At 53.2% G+C, this 24,637-nt stretch overlaps 7 protein-coding genes across 7 annotated transcripts; 3 read left to right on the plus strand and 4 right to left on the minus strand.

Annotated features, from left to right (window-relative positions):
• Positions 1 to 256: 256 nt before the first annotated feature.
• STEHIDRAFT_123791 (uncharacterized protein) lies at positions 257 to 4,942 on the plus strand. The gene is made up of 22 exons (XM_007307677.1): positions 257 to 436; positions 494 to 534; positions 588 to 726; positions 782 to 812; positions 869 to 1,099; positions 1,153 to 1,332; positions 1,389 to 1,499; positions 1,554 to 1,704; positions 1,762 to 1,949; positions 2,026 to 2,232; positions 2,312 to 2,444; positions 2,501 to 2,545; positions 2,603 to 2,667; positions 2,735 to 3,167; positions 3,226 to 3,330; positions 3,386 to 3,615; positions 3,671 to 3,739; positions 3,800 to 3,811; positions 3,876 to 4,042; positions 4,105 to 4,208; positions 4,277 to 4,492; positions 4,543 to 4,942. Exons 1-19 carry the CDS (start codon positions 275 to 277, stop codon positions 3,887 to 3,889), a joined length of 2,547 nt encoding a protein of 848 aa, XP_007307739.1. The 5' UTR covers positions 257 to 274; the 3' UTR covers positions 3,890 to 4,042; positions 4,105 to 4,208; positions 4,277 to 4,492; positions 4,543 to 4,942.
• Positions 3,995 to 5,998, minus strand: STEHIDRAFT_170653 (uncharacterized protein; the record flags this gene model as incomplete). The annotated part of the gene is made up of 6 exons (XM_007307421.1): positions 3,995 to 4,056; positions 4,134 to 4,208; positions 4,277 to 4,490; positions 4,559 to 5,309; positions 5,372 to 5,571; positions 5,627 to 5,998. 6 exons carry the CDS (start codon positions 5,996 to 5,998, stop codon positions 3,995 to 3,997), a joined length of 1,674 nt encoding a protein of 557 aa, XP_007307483.1.
• An 845-nt stretch (positions 5,999 to 6,843) lies between these two features.
• On the minus strand, positions 6,844 to 13,788 carry STEHIDRAFT_170654 (uncharacterized protein; the record flags this gene model as incomplete). Its single annotated transcript, XM_007307422.1, has 9 exons — positions 13,522 to 13,788; positions 13,149 to 13,369; positions 12,039 to 12,959; positions 8,544 to 11,853; positions 8,008 to 8,352; positions 7,625 to 7,943; positions 7,073 to 7,550; positions 6,932 to 7,009; positions 6,844 to 6,878 (listed from the first exon to the last, which is right to left on the minus strand). The coding sequence occupies exons 2-9, from the start codon at positions 13,330 to 13,332 to the stop codon at positions 6,844 to 6,846; spliced, it is 5,670 nt and encodes a 1,889-aa protein (XP_007307484.1). The 5' UTR covers positions 13,333 to 13,369; positions 13,522 to 13,788.
• A 1,314-nt stretch (positions 13,789 to 15,102) lies between these two features.
• Positions 15,103 to 17,154, minus strand: STEHIDRAFT_148905 (uncharacterized protein; the record flags this gene model as incomplete). The annotated part of the gene is made up of 4 exons (XM_007307423.1): positions 16,524 to 17,154; positions 16,114 to 16,387; positions 15,699 to 15,870; positions 15,103 to 15,590 (listed from the first exon to the last, which is right to left on the minus strand). Exons 1-4 carry the CDS (start codon positions 17,096 to 17,098, stop codon positions 15,103 to 15,105), a joined length of 1,509 nt encoding a protein of 502 aa, XP_007307485.1. The 5' UTR covers positions 17,099 to 17,154.
• A 79-nt stretch (positions 17,155 to 17,233) lies between these two features.
• STEHIDRAFT_141151 (TPR-like protein) lies at positions 17,234 to 19,446 on the plus strand. Its single transcript, XM_007307424.1, has 6 exons — positions 17,234 to 17,369; positions 17,427 to 17,840; positions 17,927 to 17,963; positions 18,023 to 18,121; positions 18,257 to 18,415; positions 18,493 to 19,446. Exons 1-6 carry the CDS (start codon positions 17,247 to 17,249, stop codon positions 18,570 to 18,572), a joined length of 912 nt encoding a protein of 303 aa, XP_007307486.1. The 5' UTR covers positions 17,234 to 17,246; the 3' UTR covers positions 18,573 to 19,446.
• Positions 19,447 to 21,472: 2,026 nt separating this feature from the next.
• On the minus strand, positions 21,473 to 22,751 carry STEHIDRAFT_83407 (LexA/Signal peptidase). Its single transcript, XM_007307425.1, has 4 exons — positions 22,602 to 22,751; positions 22,474 to 22,533; positions 22,028 to 22,372; positions 21,473 to 21,921 (listed from the first exon to the last, which is right to left on the minus strand). The coding sequence occupies exons 1-4, from the start codon at positions 22,692 to 22,694 to the stop codon at positions 21,862 to 21,864; spliced, it is 558 nt and encodes a 185-aa protein (XP_007307487.1). The 5' UTR covers positions 22,695 to 22,751; the 3' UTR covers positions 21,473 to 21,861.
• Positions 22,752 to 23,321: 570 nt separating this feature from the next.
• STEHIDRAFT_63152 (NAD-P-binding protein) lies at positions 23,322 to 24,445 on the plus strand (the record flags this gene model as incomplete). The annotated part of the gene is made up of 6 exons (XM_007307225.1): positions 23,322 to 23,570; positions 23,645 to 23,720; positions 23,776 to 23,861; positions 23,934 to 24,103; positions 24,179 to 24,204; positions 24,267 to 24,445. The coding sequence occupies 6 exons, from the start codon at positions 23,322 to 23,324 to the stop codon at positions 24,443 to 24,445; spliced, it is 786 nt and encodes a 261-aa protein (XP_007307287.1).
• Between the last annotated feature and the right edge of the window lie 192 nt (positions 24,446 to 24,637).

Below are 24,637 nucleotides of genomic sequence, written 5' to 3' on the forward strand. Positions count from 1 at the left end.
ATAATACTCACCAAGCCACAGCAACATTATCGGGATCACACCCTCATGTTCGGTCTTTCACAAGTCCAGAAATCCTTCAAGACTCCTATACTCGTCGGAAGAGTTTCGGCAACTACTTCGGATCGTCCAAACTGTACCTCATATGCGTCCACAAGCTCACTCATCATGACCTTGCGATGCCCACTGGTGCCGGGCTGAACCTCGCTATATAACCGTCCTCAATGGTTTGCCCGTCTCTACAATATACCTGATTTGGTCACCGCCGACGCTAATCATGTTCGCCTCATTAGGCTCTCCTACGCGAGGCCTCGCCATTCTGTTGGGCCTTTCCTTGGATTTGGCGGCTATGTTTCCCGGCGCTGAGGCGGTAGCATCGCAGACTTATGCCTGGAACAATGTCAAAATTGGTGGTGGGGGTGGCTTCGTTCCCGGAATTGTACGTTAGACCCAGATTGTATAATCGGCGACCTTTGATCCATAGTTTCTGCTCCAGGTCTTCAATCCGTCGAAGAAAGGCTTAGCTTACGCTCGAACGTGAGTAACTTATGATGGCGACAGTATCTGTTATGTGACACAGTCTTCCAAAGTGATATTGGAGGCGCATATCGACTCAACTCGGACGATACCTGGACTCCGTTGACCGACTTCGCCAACGACACTACGTGGAATCAATGGGGCATAGATGGACTTGCCACGGATCCTGTCGATACTAATCGTCTTTACCTGGTAATATTGCCTCCACCAGCTCGTTCCACCCAATCTGACGACGGTCATCTCGCAGCTGACGGGCATGTACACGAACTCCTGGGACCGTAAGTGTCTATGTTCTTCTCAAAGTTTCACACTGACACCGGTGTACACTCGTCAGCGAGTGATGGTCACATTCTAGCGTCGGCAGATCAAGGAGCCACTTTCACAGCCTACGGTCTACCGTTCAAGGTCGGGGGTAACATGCCCGGCCGCGGAATAGGAGAACGACTTGTCGTAGATCCTCATGCCAACAACATCCTATTTCTAGGCGCTCGCAGTGGAAACGGTCTTTACAAGTCCACCAACTATGGTGAGACATGGGCGAAGGTCACCTCCCTACCGAATGCCGGTCCGTTCTTTTATCTCTACCAGGTTTTATACGAACCGAACCTTGTTTGACAGGAACCTATGCGCCTGATCCCACGGATACTACTGGTTATAACAATGACCCTATCGGCGTTGCGTGGATCACCTTCGACTCGACCAACGGTACAGCTGGAACTGCCACTCAGCGCATCTTCGTCGGTGTTGTCAGTAACGGAACGGACAATGTCTTCATGTCGAATGATGCCGGCTCCACCTGTGCGTCTTATCCTCCTTTGTTAGCGACAGTGATTTTTGATTGCTTGCCTCGCTAGGGAGTGCCATCCCCGGGCAGAACACCCAATTCTTCCCGCATAAGGGTGTCCTTTCGCCGGCGGAGAAGACACTGTACATTTCTTACTCGGACGGTGCTGGACCGTACGATGGTAGGAAAACGCTCTGATATGTCTTCGAGCTACATTCTCACGCTTGGTTTGTAGGCACTAATGGAGCCGTCTACAAATACGACATCACCTCCGGCAATCTCACTGACATTACTCCCGTCTCCGGAAGTGACCTTTACTTCGGTTTCGGCGGTGTGGCCGTAGACTACCTCGCTCCCGGCACGATCATGGTGGCGGCACTCAACAGGCAAGAATCAATCTTACACATACTTTGAAACTTCGTTGATGGTCGTACATTTGATAGTTGGTGGCCAGATGGCCAAATATTCCGGAGCAAGGACTCTGGTGCAACCTGGTCGGCCCTTTGGACCTGGGGAAACTACCCGGATATCAATAAGAACTACGCCTTCACGGATACCCTCGCTCCATGGCTCGGTCCCGATTCTACAGTCACCACATTGGGAACTCTGCAAATTGGGTGGATGATGGAAAGTGAGTTTTCCTAACCCTGTGTTCGCATATCTGAGAGTCAAATTGAGCGACTCTATTTGATTCCATTGTCTCACAGGTCTGGTCATCGACCCCTTTGACAGCGATCACTGGTTGTATGGGACAGGTGCAACAATTCAGGGTGGGCATGACCTCACGAACTGGGACACCAAGGGGAACGTATCTCTCCAGAGTTTGGCAGATGGTATTGAGGAGACATCCGTACAGGCATTGATCTCGCCACCGAGCGGCCCCCCTTTGATTTCGGCCGTCGGCGACGATTGTGGTCTGTCTCGCCTCTTCATTTTATGTTCTTCCTCATGGATGATGGAAACTCATGGATTTTTCTACATATTTGATTATAGGTTTCGTACACACGTCACTCACAACTGCTCCTTCGACCGAATTCGAAACGCCTAATTGGGCCACAACTCCCGACATCGACTACGCAGGTAATGAACCGACAAATATTGTCAGGATTGGCAACACTGCTGGCTCGTGAGCTCACATTGACATTAACGTATATATTCCCCATGGCTGAGTTTCGTTCTCAGCACCGACATACAGATCGCTCTGAGTACTGACTCCGGTAACACTTGGTACGGCGGCCTTCTCCCGGCTTCAATGGTCTAAAATTGACGATGCATCATCTTCAGGAATATCGACTACGGAGGTGCCGCTGGAGTCTACGGCGGGAAGGTTGCTCTGAGCGCTGACGGAGGTAAGAGTATCCCTTGGTATGCAATTGATTAACCAAAGTTGTCGCACTGAACACTACCGCAATGTAGACACTGTACTGTGGAGGACCGCATCTGGCAACGGCGTCATGGTCTCCCAATACACCAGCAGCTTCACCGCAGTCCCCTCCCTTCCGTCTGACGCCATTATCGCCTCCGACAGAAGGAACAACTCTCTATTTTATGGTGCATCCACCTCTCAATTCTATGTCTCTCCCACAGGCGGCAAGACGTTCACTACCGCAGGTACTCTTGGGACGACTTCTGCGCCTGTAAAGATAGTTGTTCACCCGAATGTTACGGGTGATATATGGGTATCTTCGGATGCGGGTTTGTTCCATTCGACAGACTCCGGAAACTCTTTTGTTGCGTTGAGTGGTGTTACGAGTGCATACGGCCTGGCGCTTGGTGCTGCGAAGACCTTGGGTGGATACCCATCCGTGTTCATTGGTGGGACGATCAGTGGAACGACTGGTTACTTTAGGTACTGTGTTATGGGTGGCTCAGGACTTGGACTCCGTCTCACACTTCACATTTCCTAGGACTGACGACCAAGGAGTAAATTGGGTTCAGATCAACGACGCTGCTCACGGTTTTGGCTCTGTCTCTGCAAATGTTCTCGCTGCCGATCAGAAGGTTTACGGCCGGTAGGTAACCTTTCCCCTATCAACTACTACACGATTGAATGCTCATACTGTGCAGTGTCTACGTTGGTACCAATGGTCGTGGTATCTTCTACGGAGACGCTTCCGGTGCAGCCCCTGCTCCCACTTCTACGGCTGCGTCTAGTACGGCCTCAAGCACCAGTGCTGTATCTACTACCGGTGTAAAGACTACTCCAACCGCCACATCTACATCCAGTTCATCTTCGCAAACTGCGGCAACCACGACCTCGACGGCTACTGGGGCGACCCAAACCACCTACGGACAATGTATGTGCATTGCGTCTACAAGGAATGTTGATGTGTCACTGACACTGTCGTCCAGGTGGTGGAACGGGATGGACAGGACCCACGGTGTGTGCAAGTGGAAGTGCTTGCACTGTAAGCAACGCCTGTACGTATCCGCCTCTTCTGCCATGTCTCAAGATACTAAGTGTACTTGATTTGTCCGCAGATTACTCTCAATGTAAGCGTGGTCGAAAGTCAGACGATATCGACAGAACCAACTCCGCTGACTCCTTTTGTAATAGGTATTCCGACCTAAGCTGCTTCGCGAAAACATTGTCTTGCCTTGGGGTTGTCGTGCTCTGTGTAAAATACATCAAAAACGTACGAGTGTGGGCCACTGTCTCTCAATCGATTGTGTGCGTTACGCTGTCCCACCAATTGGGTTATTCGTACGTTCCTCTTCCCATACCTGGTTGGTGTCCGCTATCTTAGTCATCCGTACTCGTGAGTGAGTCAAGCGTGCAGACATACATTGAAGAATCTCCTTCGATCGACCACACGAACACCACGGCAGCTGGTGAGATCCAACTTTGCCAGTCTTGGACACGCATCGATGATGGGATACAGGCCTTCGTCTAAAGGAAACACGCGGATAGGCCGTCATCGTCGTGAGCGGTGACACTAAAGTAATCTTGCTACTTACTGGTGAACTTCGTGCCGGCCAACTCTAAAACCTCCAACGAAGTGCACGCCGCGATATACTCTGTCGCGTCATCTGAAACGGCGGTGTTATTAAGGATCAACTCTTGCAGTCGGGGTGGCTCCTGGATATCGACATCGGCATTCTCTTCGGCTGGCATCAGTAGGCCAGCAAGGTGTGCTGACTGCAGTCTTGTTATATTCGCGAGGTTTAATCGCTTTAGACTATGTAAGCATGGTGTCTTCTCAAAACAACTAGGTGCCTTGCCTTCAATTTCCTTCCAACACGGCCTATGAAATCCTCCAACGCCCCTTCTTTTCGACTCCTCGTCATGCCCAACTTCGCATTGCCGACCAAGCTTATACTCTCAAGGTATTCGAGCTCTACAAGAACATACGTCAGGTCCTGTAAACCTTGGTCATCCAAGGTCATAGCAGTTGAATTGCCCATCGAAGAAGACTTTCCCGGGCTTCCCGTACCAAGAGCATCGATGCTCAAGGAGCGCAGACGAGGAAGGTGAGATACGACAAGGAGAAGGTCGTCCATCGAAATAGCCGTCGAGGTGAGTGATAGTTTCTCCAGCGGAGGAACATAAAGAAGATCGTTCACATATGGTGGACGACGAACACCTGTAAAGGCGAGATTGATACTGCTGCACGCAGGGCACATGCGTACGAGTGTGTTTATGGATGCGTCGGTAAGTGATGTTTGTCGGAATTTGAGAGTGCGCAGGAGCGGGAAGGACAATGGAGTACCATCGCCCTCTAGACTCGCCAGAAGCTTGGCGACTGTGGCATCTGTCTGTGGAAGCCAAAAATATATGAGCTTACTCCTTGAGGACGGTAGCAGGGAGAGACAACGACTATCCCAGTTCAGAATTCCTGCGACCTTGAGCACTTCAAGCTTGTCTTTGATAAGCAACAGCAGAGGAGCGAGGGATAGCGGTGTGACGGAAGTGTAGTTGAGGTTGAGATGCGACAATCTTGGGCAGTGAGTGGCGCCATCCATAGTCTTTGCTCCGACTTTCGTGCAGCCGCTGGACGCAAATGGTCATTCAGCACGACGTCGAACATATGCAGGTAGGTGAACAGAATATACCGCAAGTTCAGGTTTTGCAGGGATGGAAGGCGCTTGAGCAGGGCCCCAAACGTTTGGTCGGGTATGTTATCGAAGCCTACAAGCTCGAGGCGTACCAGACTCGATCCTAGCGCCGCGATGGAGGAGAATATATACTTGTTAACGGGCCTCTCGCCACCCAGCTCGTTCGAAAGCGACACAGAATCGCCGCGCAGAAAGTTCTGAAGACGCGTAGAATTTCAGATCAATTCATCGTACTAGTAGATACATGCATACGTCCTTGACAAGTTCCTGGGACAGTAAATTAGGGCTTGTCGACCTGAGCATGTTGAAGATCTTCGGGATCATTACGTCCGGAAACGCCTGGAGTTGTTTCCTGTAGAGGTCCCATCCCTTCCGCGGTTCCCAGTAAGCCTGTTCCTTTGACAGTTTGTAGAAGTTCTGCACGAATACACGAGCGCAAATGGTAGTCAGGGATGGCACACCGGTACCCCGTTGTGGCGGTAGTGTTCGAACGGAGAACGCCGACGAGGAAGGAGCGTTGACTTGGCTTGAAGGAAGGTCAGCCTCAGAGGGCGCTCCGATGACGAGGGCATTGGTGCGGCGTCGTTTTGTGGGCCGTGAAGAAGAGGCGGATTTTGGAGGCATTGAGAGACTGACTCTGGAGTGCGAGTCGTGTCACGATGCAAGGTGTTGTTTGGTCTTGTTATGATCAGAGGCTGCCGCGTAGACAGACGGTTGCGCGGCAACAAGGCGCCTCGGGCCGGTCTCATGTCGATCATTGTGTGAGGTGCAGAATCTGTATTTATTACTTCATTATGTAGAGCAGACGGAGAAAAATCAACGAAGGAACCGATGGGAAAACGTGAATGAAAGAAAATCGCAAGAGAGTGCTCCGTAGGGCCGTACCGGGACAGTACAGCATGTAACGCGCGTAACGAACGACAAGGGATGAGAAAGCCTGAGATCAAAAGGGCCACAAAACAGATCTAGTAGAAGGAGCGTGAAAATTCCACCTGGCGGGCATGAGTCGGAGACAGGGCACGATTGTCCAGAGCATGACTGGATATACAGTGTATGTATGCGTTTGCATTGCACAGGGTTGTCACGATGAAAAAATACGAGGTGAAGGAAAGGTACGAGAGAAGCGAGAGGAGGGAGAAAGTCTAGGGATTACTACTACTTTGTACTACTACTACTACGAGCACAACGGCAGGCGGAGTCCAGGACCGACCGACTCGATGATTGATTGATTGATTGCAATTGATACAATGTGGCAGAAAGCGAAAACAAAACAGACAGAAGAGAATAATGATTGAAGGAGGGAATGATTGAAGAAAGAGCGGGGCAGGAAGACGAGTCTGGAGCGGAATGAAACGCGCAAGCAAAGGCACCTAAGATGACGCGACAAAGGAAAAGAACCTGGAATCTCGATGGCAGGAGGAAGAAGGAAAGAAGACGTCCGGCAGTAATCGCACGGACGAAAGTCTATATTATGTTTTTGACGAGGGTATATGAAGGTTGATAGCTGTAGAGGAGATTGTCAGCATCGACTGACGCACAATCCATAGACGAGCTTACCTCTAAACCACGTCAACGCGTCCGAAGTCGAAGACGCCTCAAAGTACAAAATCGCTTTGTTATCCACCAGCCTGAGCACTATTCCCCGCAAATCACATCAGCCGACTAAGAACCAGATCCGAAAGATGAAAAGCGACTCACCATTCCCATGCACGATACTCGCCGGCTGCGGTAACGTCTGCATCCTCAACACCGCCCACAGATCCACAAACGAATTCGGATCCTTCCCCTCGCTCGGGTCTCTACACAGCACCATCAAATCGTTGCACAAAATGCCCACCAACGCCCTCGGCGTCTGTTCCGGGCTCAAACAGTCCACTTGTACATTCGACGCATCGCCCTGGCTGTCGATCAGCTCGAACGCGATCGTCGCCTTCCGAACGACGCGGGTCAGGAGCAAGGGACCGTCCATGATGAGTCGTCGATGGGGCTGGACGAGCGGCGAGGGGAATCGGCCTCGGATCCGGGCTTGCCATTGGACGAGTTTGCGACGGGATTCGGATTCGCGTTTGCCTTCGTTCATGTTCGTGGCGAGGGAGGAGATTTCGGTGACGGCTTTGTCAAGGGGGTCTATGTATTCTGAGCTGCCAGGCGGTGTAGCTCGCCCAAGTTCCTCCAACTTCATCGACACAGCCCAACCATTAGGCATCAGTCAACAACCATTTTCGACAGACACAGACCACAAAGACTCACCAATAGCCGATACCGCGGTATCCTCTGCACGGGCAACAACAAATACCCCTCCAAGTTCAACTGCGAATGCCTCGGGTTCAGCCTACACCTCTTCAAGAACGACTTTATTCGTTTCCTCTGGCTCGAAGACAGCTGGAGGTTCGGTCCCGTCGAATCCGGTGTGATGCCAGGAGAGGAGATTGCAGAGATGGCAAGCCCAAGACCGACCATCTGTGCCCCACTCGAGGAGGGCGACATGGTCGGCGGACTGACGGTACCACCTGTATTGCCTCGATCGGTCACCCATTGCTTAATCCGTTGCACCGAGTTGTCAAAATTGCTGCACAATACATGCACAGTTAGCATAGTCCGTGCTAAATGAATAAGAGGAAGAAAACACTCACTTGATATACGAAGAATACATCTTCATAAACGGCGCGCTCGACACAAACGTATTAGCCACCGCCGTCGCCACCCTCGTCGACAACTGTCCATCCGCATCCTCCAACGCCAGATCCGACGCATTCTTCATCAACGGCGCCGCCGCCCTCTCCAGCGCAGGCAGGAAGCTCTCCTTGTGGAACGAGAACAGCGACTCGAGCCCGCCGAACGCGAGCTTGCGCTCCGCGGCCGGGATGACGGTCTCTTTCGCAGATCCGACGTTGCCGAGCAGGTTGACGGGCGCGGAGGCGGGTCTGATGTAGATGTCGTCGAGCTCCTGTAGACCCCGTACGTAGGTCCGTTCGGTCCTGTCAGACGAAGAGGGTACAGAAAAGTCAGTCCGTCAATCCTTCAATCTGTCAGTCAAGCGTTCCAACCCGCCAGAGGGATGATACGCCGCAAGGCAGCAGTAGCACAGGCCTCACGGCCTCACTCTACGCCTGGTAGACGCCACTCCACGAGAACAAAGGCCACGACTCAACAGAAATGATCGACTCACTCGACAATCTCCCTCACAATCATCGCCCTCTTCCCCGCATCGTCCTTATACTTCCTCTCCTCCCCTCCCAGGCCATTCGCGCCCCCCGAGCCCGACCCCGCACTATCCGTCGTCGCAACGCTCAACGTCTGACTCGTGCTCATACTCCTAATCCGCGCCATACTCTCCACCGACCTCAACTGCCCCTGCCCCTGTCCCTGCCCCAGACCCCCACTCCCACTGCTCCCAGCTTTGGACGGCGCGATCGACGGTGAACCAAACGACGATGACCCATCGCTCGAAACGACCCTATCCGCCTCCACAACCGTCGGTCTCCTCGACCTCTGTCCCGGTGCCACACTCGTCATACTCATCCCCGCCATTCCCGCCACAGACCCGTTCGCGCCCTCCGAAGTCGGCGAGCCTCCATACCCATACATCGACATCGTCGGCCCGACCTGTTGTTGTGTCGTCGGTGGCGGCAACGGCTGCTGCGCGAGCGAGAGATCGTTCATATCCCTCAGATACGCCATGACGGACCTCAGAGCCCTCATATACGCCTCCCGCATCCTCTCCTCTTCCCGCCGAATATACTGGTCGTTCGTCTCGATAGGTATCGGTGGTAACGGACTCGGCGTCCTCCTCTCGTCGTCTCCCGCGAACGCGTCGTCCCCTTCTGCATCCGTAGATACTAAAGTGGAAGTGTACGACGAAGAAGCGAACGACGAATGCGACTGTTGTTGATGGATGAAGGGCGACGGAGCCGACAGGCCAGAAGCAGCAGGCGAATCAATAGGCAAGAAACTCCTCCGCTTCGCGCTCCGGGTCGTTCCCGGACTCGTAGGCGAAATCGGCACGAACAACGACGGCGAACCTTGAGGCGAGCCCGAACCCGACGCCGAAGAAAGGTGGTATTGATGCTGAGTCGTCGTCTGATACGCAGAAGACGATCCAGGTCTCGAATCGCCTCCGTCTACGGAAGACTCATCGACGACGGACATCGTCGTAGGCGAGTACGAGAACGTCATCTCCGGTGGCGAATGCGCAGAGATATTGCCCATGTCCATACCGAGCGTGCCCGTCGAAGAGAGCCGGACGTCGATGGTGGGGTTATCCTTCGCCATCATCAGCCTCGCCATATTCGGCGTCGACGCGCTCCTGAACTGCATCTGTGCATTCGCAGCCCCGTTCTCTCCCTCCCCATGATGAATAAGGGGCTTGATCTGCGGCCTCGTATGGTTCTGTGCCGTCGACGCCTGTCCACCACTACCACCACCACCACCCGCCGTCCCAGGCCTCGAATTCGACCCCGACCCCGCCCCAGAATTTGATTCATCCCCCCTCATCTTCCCCATCGACATCTTCTTCAAAAACCCCCACCTCGTCCCCTTCTCCTTCCCCTCCGCCCTCTCCCTCTCCTTCTCCGCCCTCTCCCTCTCTTTATCCCGCTTTCTCCTCTCCGAAGCCTTCGCCACCAACCCCATCGTCTCTCCCTCCCTATCTTTCTCTCTCGTCACACTCTTACTCCTCGACCTATCCATCTGCGAAGCTTGGTGTTGCAGCTGCTGCTCTCGAACCCGCTTCTCGCTCTTCGAAGACCTCGTCGTCGACCCCGACGCTCTCGAGACCGCCGCCCCTGTCCCAGGGCCCGTGCCCTCATCCTGCGATTCCGTCCCCGACAAATTATCCCAGATCGACATATCGATCTTCGGTCGTACGGAACTCGTGCTCCGAGTCATCTCCCCAGGGAACCCAGAAGTCGAAGGTGAAGATGCAGCGGTCGATGAGGCGGACACAGCAGCAAGGCCAGCGTGCGGCCCCAGACTCGTACTCGTGAACTTCGAGTTTGTCGTCGATCCGGATAATAAATTCGACGTGGACCCCGACGTTCCGTAATGCGACAGCGCAGGCCTCGACCCATTCCCGTTCCCATTTCCGTTCCCATTCCCATTCCCGAATCCAAAAACGGAAGACGAAGAAGGCGTACCAGGCGCATACGTCGACGATGGCGTTCCAGGTCCTGTACCGGTTCCCGTAACGAACGAAGAAGAGGACGAAGCATACGAAGAAGCCGTATAAGGTCTCACCGCCGCCATATTAAACGACGACGGCACAGGCGTCATGCTTTTGTCCCCTCCCCCTCCCACGCCATTCCCATTCCCATTCCCATTCCCAACAGCCGACGCCGCCCTCCTCACGTCCCCCGCGCTCTTCATCCTCCTAATCTCCCTCTCCCCAAAATATCCCGAATCCTGATTCCTTCCCCCTCCCCCTCCCCATTGTCCTCCTGCTCCTGGACCGCCCTGTGGCCACTGCGCCTGCGAATCTAATCCCAATCCCCTCGACCCAGACGAATGCACACTATCCCCCGCGCTCTTCCTTGCTTTCTCGTAGTACGACCGATTCGGCGTCGTTCGCGTCCTGGCTATCGGTCTCGTCGGTGCGTCTCCTGGTCCTGGTGTTGACGCCGGTGCAGGTGCAGGTGCAGGTGTGGCAAAGTTGGAGTCGGCATTAGAGTCAGGATCGGGATCGGGATCAGGGTGTGGGTTAGGATAAGACGGCATAAGCAGTGGCGCAGACGGCAATGCAGGCGAAGGTAACGCAGGAACAGGCGCACGCGAGACGGCAGGAGTCGCGCCTCGTCCGGGCATGATCGTATCCTCGTCCTCCGTCGCGTTCCCATTCATATTCACACCGAGACCTACACCCGTGCCCAAGTGTTGCTGCGCAGGCGGCGAGCCAGAGGATTCGTCGCCGTCCGTGTCCGAATCGGGTACGATATTGTTGTTGGTGTTGGTATTGTTATTGAGGACGCTGTGTTTGTTGATCGAAGAAGACGGCCAGACGGGGGTGGAAGGCATCAGGCCCGGCGTCTGCACTTGCACGACCTCCCTCGCCAACAGCGGATCGACAAGGGCTTTCCAAGGACCCTGAAACGGATTCTGGTCCACGAGCAAGACCTCCAGATTCCCCAGTACACACAACCAGCTCGGCAACGCGTGCAATTTATTCCTCCGTATGCTCAATGTGTGCAGTTTGTCGAGCCCGCTGAGCTCGTGCGGTAATGTTCCGATGCCGGTCGAGTCAGCGATGAGGACGCGGAGGGAGGTGAGGTGGGCGATGAAGACGGGGAGGGCGCGGATGGGGTTGGCGGAGATGTTGAGTTCTTCGAGGGAGGAGCAGAGTTGGAGGGCGGGCGGGAGGGCGACGAGGTAGTTGCGGGAGATGTCGAGGGCTACGAGGGTGGGGTGGATGCGTTGCAGGGTTGGGGTCAGGAAGGGTGGGAGGGCGTTGGGCGTGCTCGAGGAGGCGAGGAGGAGGTGGGTCGTGCCTGGTGAGAGTGGTCGTGATACATAAATGAGATTGCAAAGACGGAAATAGAAATAGAGGTGACATATTGAGGGAGATGAAGGGGAGCGCCGTGGGAGGAAAGGCGGTTGATTGATTGGATCAAGGCGTTGGTTGGTAGGAGAAGAAGAAATACACAAAGGATGGCATATGAACATATGGACATACCGTTCTGGACCTGGAGTTGTACGGTGGGTACGCCCTCGCCGTGGACGATCAGGCCACGGCCTTCCTCTGCAAGGACGACGGCCTGGTGAGCCTCTTCTTCCTGGTCGTCGTCGTCGTCCAAATCGTCCTGATCGAGGTCGGTTTCGTCCGTCTCGTCTCCGCTCGTGAGATCGACCTCGTCCCGCTCTTCGACGGTGACGGGCTGCCAACTGGCATCATAGCTCTTCTTCGAGTTCAGAGGCGGACTTGTGTTCGCGCCGGCGTCATGCATGCCGTTGCCATTGGGCCGGACGAGGGAAGTTCTTGATCGTATACTGCCCGAGTAGGAATGAGACCAGCGTGCCTGGTCGATGGGAACACGAGAGTGGGAGTTGGAGTTTGGGTTTAGGTTTGGGTTCGAGACGAGCGCGGACGCGTGCGGATTGTTGACCTGGTCCGAGGTGATACCGACGCCTATGGCGAGAGGAGAGCCGGGTTGATCGTCCTCGTTGTCGGAGGGAGTAGCGACGTGAACGTGGTTACCGTAGTCACTGTGTGCGAGTGCGCTGCCTGAGGAGGTGTATGCAGAGGACCTAGTGGAAGCCGATGACGAGCCGGCGGAAGAGAGGGCTGGTGTGAGGGAAGCGGGAGTGTAGGTCGGGTGCGGTGGTCGGTAGCTCGCGTAGGGCGGATGGAGAGAGCCGTCTGGATGGGATTCGTCCGCGTCTTCAGGCATGCGAGAAGGTGAAGCAAAGACGGGCTGTCCAGACGAGGGGAACGCGTCGAGATTATTGTGTCGGGTCGGTGACCAGAGCTCGTCGGAGTCGATAGCGCGGGGAGCGGTGGACGGGGTCGGGGCCTGTGGGCGAGCGTGCATGGCCTGGACGGGTGTGAGCGGCGACGGCGGGGGTGCAAAGTTGGGGAAGCGACGGAGATAGGCTACTGCAGAACAAAGACAATAATCAGGCGGTGAGCATCGGCGCCGACAGCAAAGAGAGCAAGCTGAACGACAAGTCGCGTAACGGTCAAGGACAGAGAACGGTGGAGAGCAGAGCTCGCGAACGTCGCCGGCCCTGCCCTCCCGGCTTCCCATATATGGACGTCTCCTCCTCTGCAGAATACAGCACTCACAGTTCGCTTCCTCCACTCTCGTCTCTACCCACGACCCACTGCCATCCTCTAACCCATGCATCCACCCATTCATTCCCTCCACCGGCGTCGCCTCCGGATCGTCCACTGGCATCGCCGGCAACGGCTTGTCGTACCTCACCACCGATATCCTCAGTCCCTCTCCAATCCTCACCGGCTCCTCCATCGTGCTCAATATATCTATGTGGTCTATATGCCGCGTCCTGCGTGAGAAGTAGCCGTCAAATGCCACACACCAAATCCCAAACCCACCGTCAGCTCAAGGACCAGTAAACGAAATTATGAGACGACTCGGATTGAATAATTGAAGGAAAGAACGGGTAACAAAGAGCGAAACCGTATCCGAATCACTCACCAGCAGCAACTATTAGTAGCTCGACCGTCGAGGTCAAGCCAGGTCTCGGTCTAGTCCTCCAAACGAAACGTTATCCCTCTCGAATTCCCTTCCGTCTCGTCTCCTGTCTCGTTCTCGTGTCTAGTTCTGAGTCCAGTCGTGTCTTGTATCCCTGTATCCCTCTCCAGACGTCCACCGTTCAACGCCCAAAGCACAACCGAAATGGAAGCCCGCTTTGAAGCTCGAAAAAGTCCTCGCTTGATCGTATCGTCGTCCGTTCAAGCCTTCCTCGCCCGCTGTCGAGTCCTCCCTATGAGGCTGTTCAATCGTATGTATCCGTAACACACACAAACCCTCCGCGTCACCAAGCAACACCAGATAATTTTATCCGCCGCTAGCGTCTATGTAGCGTCCGAATCTCCCACTAGTGCCAGGTAATACTAGCGAGATTTGCTGTGCTTTTGATGGATGGATGGCCAAGCTTCAAGGGTGAGCTGATGTTTTTCGCTGATGTGATGATGCAGATGGCTCGCCAGTGACCAGTCTAGTTCGCCCGGTTCGGTTGATCTGACTACCCAGCCAGTCCCAGTCGGTTCGCCGGTCCAAGAGGCTCGCAAACCAAAACCACGACGAACGAACGGAAAAAAAATGTATTCGGCCCACGGTCTACGGCGCAGCGCAGCATAACGTCACAATAATTCCTAAGTTAGATCTATTTCGACCATTCATCCTGCCAATGCCAACGCCCGATACAGTATGGTTCTGCATCGGGGGCGAACTTCGCCGTTTTGCGCTTTCCGGTCTCCGTTCGCCAGTTCGCCACTAGTACTGCACTGCGCCGCCGCAGTCATTGCAGTGGCGAGCGCAGACCAAAGATTTAACCCATGCTTCGTATGAGGGGGACTTGGACTGAGGAGGACATGGACTGAGGAGGACGTGGACTGGGAGGACCTTGTACCTACTATGTACTCAGCAGTGGTCACGGAGTCGGTCCACACGAATACATATGCATATACGCATCCCGAAATCCTTCATTCTCCCTCCACATGGAGATTTCCTTCATCCCCCGAGAAACCCATGCGACATATATCATAAATGTCATACAGCTTTTCAGGCCCACTAAACACCTACCACACAAACGCCAAGCCCACGCCCCAAACGCTCATCTCGCTCAATACTTATCACTTACAGTAACGACCATCTCAGGCATCATTGACATGCGGGTGGGGCGCTGAAGGCCTTACACTGATACTGTAACTTCAACCGAGATTGAACATACATACTACGAATCTACGATACCGGCCATCAGTGATCACGCCTTCAAACCTCCGAGCGGTTCATCATGTCCGGTTTCGTGGTGGGATTGGTATTACACAGAGGAGGATTGCCGTGAGGGCTCTGCACAGGCCGGTATGTTCATATGCACCGTGGGTTTGAGCCGGACCGTACTGCATGTACGGCTGGAGATGGAGATGGAGTGAGCTCGGCGTCCGACTATAGCTTGAAGTTGAACGCGCCGGACGGACGGACGGACGGACGATGGGATGAGTGTGTCGCAAGAAATATATCCTATATGCATTGTATTCAGCGTACGACAACCCCTCAAAAATCATACAAATCAGGTTTATCGCTCCTAAACGCGACCTTCTTCCTCTCTTTCTTCGGCTTCGCTTTCTCCGCCGTATCCATATCTGTTTTGGCGGCAGCCACATCCCCAGCGCCCTCATCGACTCTCACCTCCACCCTCGCCACCGCCTTCTCCTTCTCCTTCGCCCCACGTGCATGTCCATGCTCATGCCTCCCCTCTACCGCCCCCACCACCCCACCCACCCCCGTCCCCTCACCCCCAGCCTTCTTAGTCCTCCTCTCCCCCACTCCCCCCTCCACATCCAAACTCAACCTCTCCACCACCATCCTCTTCCTCAAACACCTAAACGCCAAATTATTCTCTCCTCCGCCTCCCGCCTCGCCCAGACCTCTCAACGTCGAGAACCGATCGGAGGGCGGGAGGAGGGTGTGTGGGTTGGGGAGGGTGAGGATGCGGAGGAGGCCGTGGTGTGAGGGGAGGAGGGAGGTTAGGGCCGGGTCGGCTGTGTACCAAACACCAGTAATCAAATATCATAAAAGTTGAAATAAAAATAAATGGTTAGAGAAGGTGGTAAAGTGAGTAGCGAAAAAGCCCAGAAAGAAGAACGTACCGCTAAACGCCTCAAAACAAACACACCCATCGCTCAACCATCCTAATTTCTCCGGCCATCCCTGTCCACCCCACGTCTCGCTGGAAAGCTCGGGCGAGAGCGAGATGGTGGCGCAGGCGTGGGGGTGCGTGCGTAGGAGGTGGCGGAGCGTGTGTAGGAAGCGCGTTATGTCCTATTATTGTCGTTGTAGGAAGGTTTTTTCGGCGGTTTTTGTGCGATGGGTTTTCGTTGCCATGTCGTGTGGGGTTGACGGGCGTAAGGATGGAAAGGTTAACGCCACCGCCACCGCCACCATCATAGAAGGAAAACAAGGAACATCCAAAAAAAAAAAAAGAAGAGAAGAGAAGAAAGAGAACATAGATCAATATAGACGTCTAGCATATAGCGCTAGAAAAAACAAACAAAAAATACGTACCACAGGCGTCAAATCGCCCCATTCGGGCGAACCCAGCGAAGGCACGCATATCCGCACGGGGATTTGTGCATCCGAGCGCTCCAGCATCTCCTTCAATTTTCGCAATATCGATTGCATGGAAGTGATATTATGTGATTCGCACGAGGAGGGGGTTTCAAGAAGGGGAAGGGGAAGGGGAAGGGTGTGTAGGAGGGATGATTTGCGGGCTTGGGAGAGGATGATGGGGGGAATGCGATTTGTGAGGTCGAATGTACGGCAGAAGTCCTCGTTTGAGCTGTTGAGTCCAATGTATCAGAGATCAGTTATGTTTTGCTCCAAGGAAGTAGATATATACAGGCATGAAGGCATCGGGAGGAAATATATGTATTATCGACGTGTGGCGAGACGATCCAGAGTGCGAACTCACATACGCGTTCGAAGCGTTCACCGTCGTCTGAAACTTCTTCATCTGCTCATACCTCCACGCGATCTTGATCTTACTCCCTTCCTCACCCTCTCCATCCTCTCCATCCGTCTCCTTTTCACCGTCATCCTGCGCCTGTTCCTGCCCCTGCCCCGCCTTTAAACCGCCGACTCCGGGCATCCACATACATTCCTCCACCCACTCTTTCTCCTCGATATTCCCCTGCCCACCAACGACCCATACGGCCATCCCACCCGCCAATCCCATGCTAACGGCATACTTGCATACTAGTTCTCCGTACGCCGAATGCACATCTGGTGCGAGCACGAGAAAGGAGCAAGAGAGGGGGAGACCACCGCCGAGGATATCATCGAGTGAGGGGAGACCTGTTGAGGTGAGCAGAGTAGATGACGAGGTTGGAGAGGGACGGAGGGAGGGATGCGAGCTCAAAGACGACGGGTGTGGCGAGGCAGACTCAGGAGTGGAGATGCTGGGAGGTTCGGAGGTCGATGGGATAGACGGTGTCTGAGATGTAGAAGTAGATGGCTTAGTTGAAGGAACGCGTCGCTTGAAGGAAGACATATTCCGCCCTTTTTCCTCTTGAGAAATATTTACAATATCGGCGAGGATGAGATGATCGTAGGTCGACCAAGAAAAGATTTCTGCGTCCAAGTCGTGAACTCGGCAGCTGTCGGCAAACTCCGTAATGGATCCTTCACCCTCAACCTCCATGGCCACCTCCTCCAAACCCAGTTCACCTACTCCTCCTCCTCGTTCACCATCACCCACATCCCATTCCGACGATCATGAAGATGAAATTCCAGAAGAACCGCAGACAGATGAAGATATCCAGGTGTGTTTATTATACACCTACATTCCAAGAGCGGCGCTTACCTGGATTGTGGCCCAGACATGCCTCCGCGATGCCGAAGCACTTAAGGTAGAAGGTAATGATCACTTCAGAGCATCGAGGTGGAACGAGGCACTAGCGTCGTACAGAAGTGCATTAGGAAGATTACCAAGGCGAAAGTTCGTGGAGAGGAAGACAAAAGAAGGTGCGAGGGGTAGGAAGAAGTGGGATATAAAGGGGAAGGGGAGAGAAGACGGAGACGAGGACGAGGAGAAGGCGAAGGAGAGTGTGGATGCTGCAGTATCGAGCAGCAGTGTGCAAGCAGAGCCAGGAGAGGCTTCCGGGGCGGCTGAAGAGAAGGAAGACAAGGCAGAGGAGAAGGAGGAACCTGTGAAGCTTAGTCCGCTCGAGATGGAGTGTGCAAAGGCAAGATCTGTGCTAAATGCCAATATTGGGGCATGTCACATCAAGCTGGTACGTCCAGTTTATTCTTCGTTACTTCGTCAAATATTATGCCCCTGTCATGACATGTTGATCCTCGACTGCATCATAATATTTAGAAAGAGAATGCCGCAGCGGTAGAGGCTTGTACGGAAGGTATGAATTTCTTTTATTATGAGTTGGTCGGCTTCCTGCTTTCTGATAGCTGTATCCAGCCCTTCTGGACGATCCATCTTACATCAAGGCGCTTCAACGACGAGCTCAATGTAACGAAGCCCTTAACACTTGGTCTTCATTGACCAAAGCTCAAGAAGGTCTGTATTCCCATCACATTCGCATCTACCATAATTATTTCTTCTTCTCTTCTGTCAACCACCATTTACTGACGCAACCCCTCAATCTGGCTTCGGACCCCCTATACGCCACACTCTCCGCCACACTTCACTCAGACTACACAACCCTGCTCGACCTCCTTCCTGACTCTTCCCCACAACTCCGAGACGTAAACCGTGCCCTCACACGGCTTGGACCTCGAATCGAGGTAGCACAGAAGCAGGAGCTGGAAGAGATGATGGGCAAGTTGAAAGGGTTCGGGAACAGTCTTCTTGGTAAGCAATAATTTCTTCTCTCAAGCCCTCGACGAAATGACGAATGGGTGGTCGATGTTCCTGCGTTGGTGAATCAGGCAAGTTCGGTCTATCGACGGACAACTTCAAGTTTGAGCCGAATGGACAAGGAGGGTATTCTATGAATTTCGCGCGATGACTGTTGTACTCTACATGTATTTTACATTGCGAGCTATGGGACGGACGTTAGAAGGTATATTGACCTCCTGGCGGCGAAAGACCAGTAATGACGCCGAACTAGTTACCGCCTCATCCACGACCGACTTCGGCTAATGCGGGGCCAACAGAGAGCTCTGCTCTGTAGAATCCACGCGGTGTGCAGGCGTCGGCGATTGTTGTCGTGGGAGGGATGTTGTTGGAGTTTGGTTCCCCGCAACTGTCAAGACATCTCAATCTTTCTTGCGGGTCGCCCCTGCTTCCTTCCGTGAAGCATCAATGACTTCGGTACCTGTAAGGTCAGCGTATCCTCCAGCGAACGATCCGGGGCCAGAACACCCCAACCGGAGCCCTTCTCCTTGACTTTCGCAGCGTGAGTTTGTTTGGGCCTTGAAACCATCGGTCTATGTACCATCTCCTCCCTCGCAAGCTTCTCCTGCTCCGTAAACCATCGCAAACTATCCACGGTGTCTGGATGTTCCTCCCCAAGCACTTTCCTCCTCCCCTTCACCACCTGACTACTAATCTCCGCCGCCTCTGCATACCTGCCAGGCCGCGCAATTGCGAGGGCCAGATTCTGCATGGTCATCAACATTGACACGTCAAGATCTTCACATCCCTCTCTTGGCCGCGTAAGGCTCCTCTGCTTCTCCAGAAGCTTCCGACACATCAACTCCGCTTCTGCCCTCCGTCCCTGGACGAGAATTGAAAACCCCAACCACGCATAACTCTCCAATGTCTCCTCATGCGTCTCCCCCAGCACCTCCAAACGTGCTCGAAACGCCTCCTGAAACAGATGCTCTGCCTTTCCATACCACTCCGGTCCTTGATTCAATATCGAAAGGCCAAGGCCGTGTTTCGTACGCAGCGTCGCGGGATGATCCTTCCCGAGGACTCTGAGCTGCGTAGAGAGAAGGTCCGCAAACATGTTTTCTGCGTCGACATATCGGCCCTGAAGATAGACCGAGCGCGCGAGGATGAAGTCGCTCTCCAATGTTTGCGGATGGTCTGGACCGCGCGTGATCGTCCTTCTGACGGTCGACACTTGGCGGAGGGTGTGTTCGGCTTCAAGGTAGCGGCCTTGCGAGAGATATTGCATCCCTCGATTGAGTGTGGGTGGGATCCACCATGGCGATCCGGGGAGGCGACCTTTGGCTATGTCGATGACGGTGTTGAGCCATCCTGGAATCGCGGTTCGGCTACTCAGTCCTTCGACGGTGGCAGGCATGTTGATCTCGCCGAAGGATGAGCCGCAGTGAATGGGAGGAATACGGGATAGTGTTGATATTGTTGCGGAACGCGTAGATTTGTTACTGTCATCGGAGGGTTTGAAACAGCCTGCGTAGAGCGACGTCGTTAGCGGTGAACATGTATCACGAAAAGCCAGAATTTCTCCCACCATTGTTGAGTTCTCTTGTCGAAATCACGCATCGACGGCTAGAAAGCACATCGACCGTGTCCTTCATCATTTTACTCGCCTGTGATGTCTTCAGGTATGTGTCTATGTGCATTTCGAGGTTAGACGCGTCCACTGTCCGGTCCCAGTCGTTGTATTTGTCCGCCTTCAGATCCACAGCACGCGTGACATCGAAGTGAAAGTAAACGCCAGGGGTATCCGTGAAATATTGACCATCTGCATCTGCTTATGTCTCCGTCAGTCAGTGATGTAGGGCTCCCGGACTATAACTGACCTGTACCAAGGCTGACGATACACGCAACATATTCTTTGGGAAAGACTCGATATGCCTCTTCGATCAACGACTGAATAAGGTCGACCCGTTTTATTCCTGGGCCATTGTCAACACAAGTAACTTCAGAGTCGAAAGAGTCCCTTCGGTGAAGTTTGGACTGAAAGATGGGGTAGGTAGTGGCTATGGTCGCGCGAGCGGCTTCCAAGATGGTATTACTGTCGTTGTCAGAACCATGCCCGTGGCTAGCGCTATGTGTGTACGTTGTAAAGACGCTCCGGGTGTGCTTGATGGAAGGGGGCTTGTAACCATCTGACTCGTCCATCGGCTGTGCGGATACGAAGCTAGATCATGTTACAACTTAGCGCATAGTCGAAATGGGAGCTCAAGGACCAAGTTGGTGACACCCTGATACATACACTTTACACTGTGATGAGCCTTCTTCCTCGACCATTTTACTTTCGCTATCCCCCGTCGTCGACCGAATGATCTGTCGGAGAGTATTCTCCAGATTGAACTTCTCGGTCATGGATGTTGATGACGTCTTGGAAACTAGATTGATGAAGAGTGCAGTGTACGCTGTGATCGCTTCATCAGCGCTCATCCGAAGACGCCCGAGTAGGAGAGCGATTATGCTAAATAAAATTATGTGCCACATCACACGTTGAGCGATGACCTTGTACGAGGAAGCGCTTGCGAGGAACTCACCCGCCAGTGCCATGCCCTGCTATCATATCGAAGTACTCGCATGGACGGGGGAGTAATTCGAGCTTGCGTCGAACTTTCAACTGGCTCATCATCTCTTGTAGAATGGAAAGTTGGGAGAGACCGTGATCGCCGCCAACTGCGTCTAGTTCAAAAACACGAGGTAAGAACTGTAGACCTGGGATGGAAGATCAGAGATATTAAATACTTACCGAGGGAAAGCAGTCGAAGGCTGCAAGGTGATGCCGAGGAGGACATGTCAACGGAACACGCTGAGAGTTTGTTCAAGTTGAAGACGGAGGAGCGTGGTGGGGATGGTGGTGGTAGAGGTCTGAGCCTTGATTTGAAGTCAAGGCTACCATGCGAATCGGTACTAATCATAAATCATTCGAGAAGGGGCTGTTACTATTTCGGAAATAGACGGCCTGAATGCGGTCGAGCACTTTGATCTCAGCGGCGAACTTCGCCGTGCAGGCAAAGGAGAATGTTCGTGATGGATAAGTTTGGTCGATATTGGGACACCATTGTAACGCTTGGCTGCCAGAGTGGCATATACAGGAACAACACGAAACAAATCTTCAGGTATTGAGATGTTATAGAAGTAGGCGTCAAGCTCATGGAACAACACGAAAACGTTTGTTACTTGGTGCTGTGCCTACAGCCTTGTAGCTTGAAACAGACGGCGGTGCTACCAACAAGTATGATCCGCATAGGGTTCGGAGATTTCCACAAACCCACGGTATTTTTCCCGGCTCGAAAACGCGACCATAGCGCCATGACTACGGTCGTGGAAGTTTGAGCCCTTGGCAGCGACACACTGCTTGCTCCAGATCATCCGTGTTCTGTTGGCCTTTGGCAGGCATGCAAAGTAGTGAGAGATTACTCGTCGATGTAGGTCATAGTGTTCGGGAAGATAGTGGCCTTGCTGAACGGATAAATCTGCGCATAGATAATTTTGTGTCTGAGCATGTGCCACACCACACGGCGCAGGACTAGTTATATCGAGCGAATGGAGGACAAAGAAGGGAAATGACTCAACACTCACTCTGGCAAACATATGTCCTCTCACTAAGCCCATAGGTACCGGCCCATAATCTCTCGAATCCGTGCTCCAAGTCGCATTATCCCCCGCCACCCAGATATGTCCCTTCGGCACTACCGCATGTTCCGTAGAGGGCGCCTTCAAGCCTGTGGGATCAACGCATACGATATCTCCGGGTAGACCAATGATACGTTTACAGACTACACGTGAGGGGCTGAGCGGGGAGTGAAAGGTTATCATGGAACCGCGGTGGAGGGAGGCTGCGCCATGACGGTAGAATGAGAGGCGGTTCTCGAGGATGGCTTCGCCGTGAGTCGACATTGTGGGAAGCATGGAGGGGCCATAAACCTGCGTTAGTGATTGCATCCCGAGATTAGACAGAGAGCAGTGGAGAAAGATGTGAGTATGGTTGAGTGTAGAAGGCAGGTGACTGAAAATCTGGTACTGACTTGCTGGATTGAACCAACATACTCGACAAAGAGATGATATGCGCAGAAGAAATTCACCCCCTATGCAGAGCATATGTAGAACATGAAGAGACGTTTAGGGTATCATTGACAAAGAAAGAGCTGCGAACGTAGAGAAAGCTCATCCCAACATCTACAGGTGTGGCACGATTGGGCCAGGACCTGACATTCCTGAAAAGGCCATTGGTGAACAATCTGTTCATGAACCTATTCTGCTGACGCTACGCCGAGGAATGTCGATTCGGAGAGAGTCAGCTAACAGTACGTTGCAATTGGAGTGGATATGGATGTGGGTGAGATACAAGGCGCTCTGGTCGAGCACGTGTAGCTTATGATCCTGCATGATCCACTCCAAACCCACTCTCTTCCGAACCACTTCCACACCGTTCTTTGCCGCATCGTACAAGCACCGGCTGGCCATCCCATCCCTCTGAGTTTGCTAGGTGTTCGTGTACTCGATCTTGGTATGCTGCTGGTGCGGCACGAATTCACGGGGTAGTGTGGACCTTCATCTGTTCTCCCAAGGCGTTGTGCGAAGGAAGTACCTCGATTGGGCAAATTTATGTCTCACACCCACTTCGAATCCTCAGATCCTCAGAGATAAAGCACTCCGAGATGCAGACCCATTTGCTTTTGCTTGAGAATCACTAGACAGACGTCGAAGTGAATGTGGTCATCTCCGCGTCATGCGTGACCGCACCTACTCAATCGAATACTTATAGCTCGCTCTTGTCGACTATCCGAATCGCAAGCATCCTCTGCCCTGTCCTCCCACTCTCAAGAGTCTCAACTGCCACCAAACTGGATCTTACGCCCGCGCTTTCTTTCCTATGCCTACCATTCAAGATTCCAAGTGTGTTCTCGTTGTCGGAGCCACGGCGGGCATCGGTCGCGCACTCGCGCTCGCCATCCATGATCTGCCCTCCAAGCCGACGGTTATCGTGTCTGGTAGAAGACAAGAGCGTTTGGATGAACTTGCCAAGAAGAGTGACAGAATTCATGGCGCGAAGATTGATATCGATGCGGATAGGGAGACGTTGGTTAAGACGGTAGACGGTGTGCTGCAGAAGTATCCTGAGGTGTGTTCTTTCTGTCAGTTGTTCTAGTATGATTCCGCAATGCTGACCTTACTCTTGCCTCGCATTGATTCTAGATTGACGGCGTTATCTTCTCCGCTGGCATCCAGAGAGAATTCAAGTTCAAGGAACCGGAGCAAATGAACCTGGACAGTGCGTTAGCTTTCTGCATCTCGCCATGTGTACTTGGTGTTCATCTGGTATACAGGTCTCTACAGCGAGTTCAATACCAATTATCTCTCTATTGTGACTATGATTTCGAAGTCCTTCTTACCGCATTTCTATAAGGTCGGTGTACGCCTATTTCCATGCGATTTATCTATATATTGACGAGAGCGATAATGTATCCCCTCGGCTACCTATTAGAAGCAAGGCCACCCTTGCTTTGTCTCTCCTGTCACGTCCGGACTCGCGATCGTCCCCGGTCCTTGGGTCCCGAACTATTGTGCAACGAAGGCCGCGCTCCATAGTCTGAGTCTCTCGCTCATCAAGCAATTGGAGGGCACAAATGTCCAAATCATGGAGATTATCCCTCCGTAAGAACATCGCCCACTGTCGATGGCTCACCCTTGTCGTTACTGACTATTCTCGTGTTCTCGTTGTCTATTCAGTCTCGTTGAGTCCGAACTTCACGACTGTGCGTTTTTCCTAGAATGTCATGTCCCCTTCATTCCAATGCCTTATTCTCATTATCCATAGACGAAGGCACTACGGAGCGTCTCTCTAAAATTTGGATGCCACTCGACGAGTTCACGAACACTGTCATGGACGGTCTCAAACGCGGTGACCCTCAGATCGCGGCGGGGATGTCGAAGAAGCAGTATGAGAAGTACGAGCAGGATAAACTGTCGGCCATGATCAGCATGCCCGGGAAGTGATATCGTCGTTCACGTACAATCGGTGCTCCTCTTCACTTTAAGGAGCAGGGGGTCCCGTCACTAAGTTTAGGGTGTGTAGGACGAATTATTTCTGGGATCACACAAATACAACACTGCGTGTTTTCATCTAAGCGGGTCGTGCACTCTTGATGTACGACCTCTTGGGGTATGTAGTCGAAACCCAAACTCATG

The sequence above is a fragment of the Stereum hirsutum genome, assembly GCF_000264905.1.
Source record: "Stereum hirsutum FP-91666 SS1 unplaced genomic scaffold STEHIscaffold_13, whole genome shotgun sequence".
NCBI classification, from domain to species: domain Eukaryota; kingdom Fungi; phylum Basidiomycota; class Agaricomycetes; order Russulales; family Stereaceae; genus Stereum; species Stereum hirsutum.

What these genes read in the sequence shown, in the direction of transcription:
- STEHIDRAFT_123791 (XM_007307677.1), top strand. Translation starts at nt 275, where the DNA reads ATGTTCGCCTCATTAGGCTCTCCTACGCGAGGCCTCGCCATTCTGTTG. An exon ending in GGCTTAGCTTACGCTCGAAC is followed by an intron (nt 535 to 587) that starts GTGAGTAACTTA and finishes AGTCTTCCAAAG; the next exon opens with TGATATTGGAGGCGCATATC. An exon ending in TGCTCTGAGCGCTGACGGAG is followed by an intron (nt 2,668 to 2,734) that starts GTAAGAGTATCC and finishes ACCGCAATGTAG; the next exon opens with ACACTGTACTGTGGAGGACC.
- STEHIDRAFT_141151 (XM_007307424.1), top strand. Translation starts at nt 17,247, where the DNA reads ATGGCCACCTCCTCCAAACCCAGTTCACCTACTCCTCCTCCTCGTTCA. An exon ending in AGACAGATGAAGATATCCAG is followed by an intron (nt 17,370 to 17,426) that starts GTGTGTTTATTA and finishes ATTGTGGCCCAG; the next exon opens with ACATGCCTCCGCGATGCCGA. An exon ending in ATTGACCAAAGCTCAAGAAG is followed by an intron (nt 18,122 to 18,256) that starts GTCTGTATTCCC and finishes CACTTCACTCAG; the next exon opens with ACTACACAACCCTGCTCGAC.
- STEHIDRAFT_83407 (XM_007307425.1), bottom strand. Translation starts at nt 22,694, where the DNA reads ATGAACAGATTGTTCACCAATGGCCTTTTCAGGAATGTCAGGTCCTGG. An exon ending in TTGGGATGAGCTTTCTCTAC is followed by an intron (nt 22,534 to 22,601) that starts GTTCGCAGCTCT and finishes TGCTCTGCATAG; the next exon opens with GGGGTGAATTTCTTCTGCGC. An exon ending in GAGGACATATGTTTGCCAGA is followed by an intron (nt 21,922 to 22,027) that starts GTGAGTGTTGAG and finishes ATCTATGCGCAG; the next exon opens with ATTTATCCGTTCAGCAAGGC.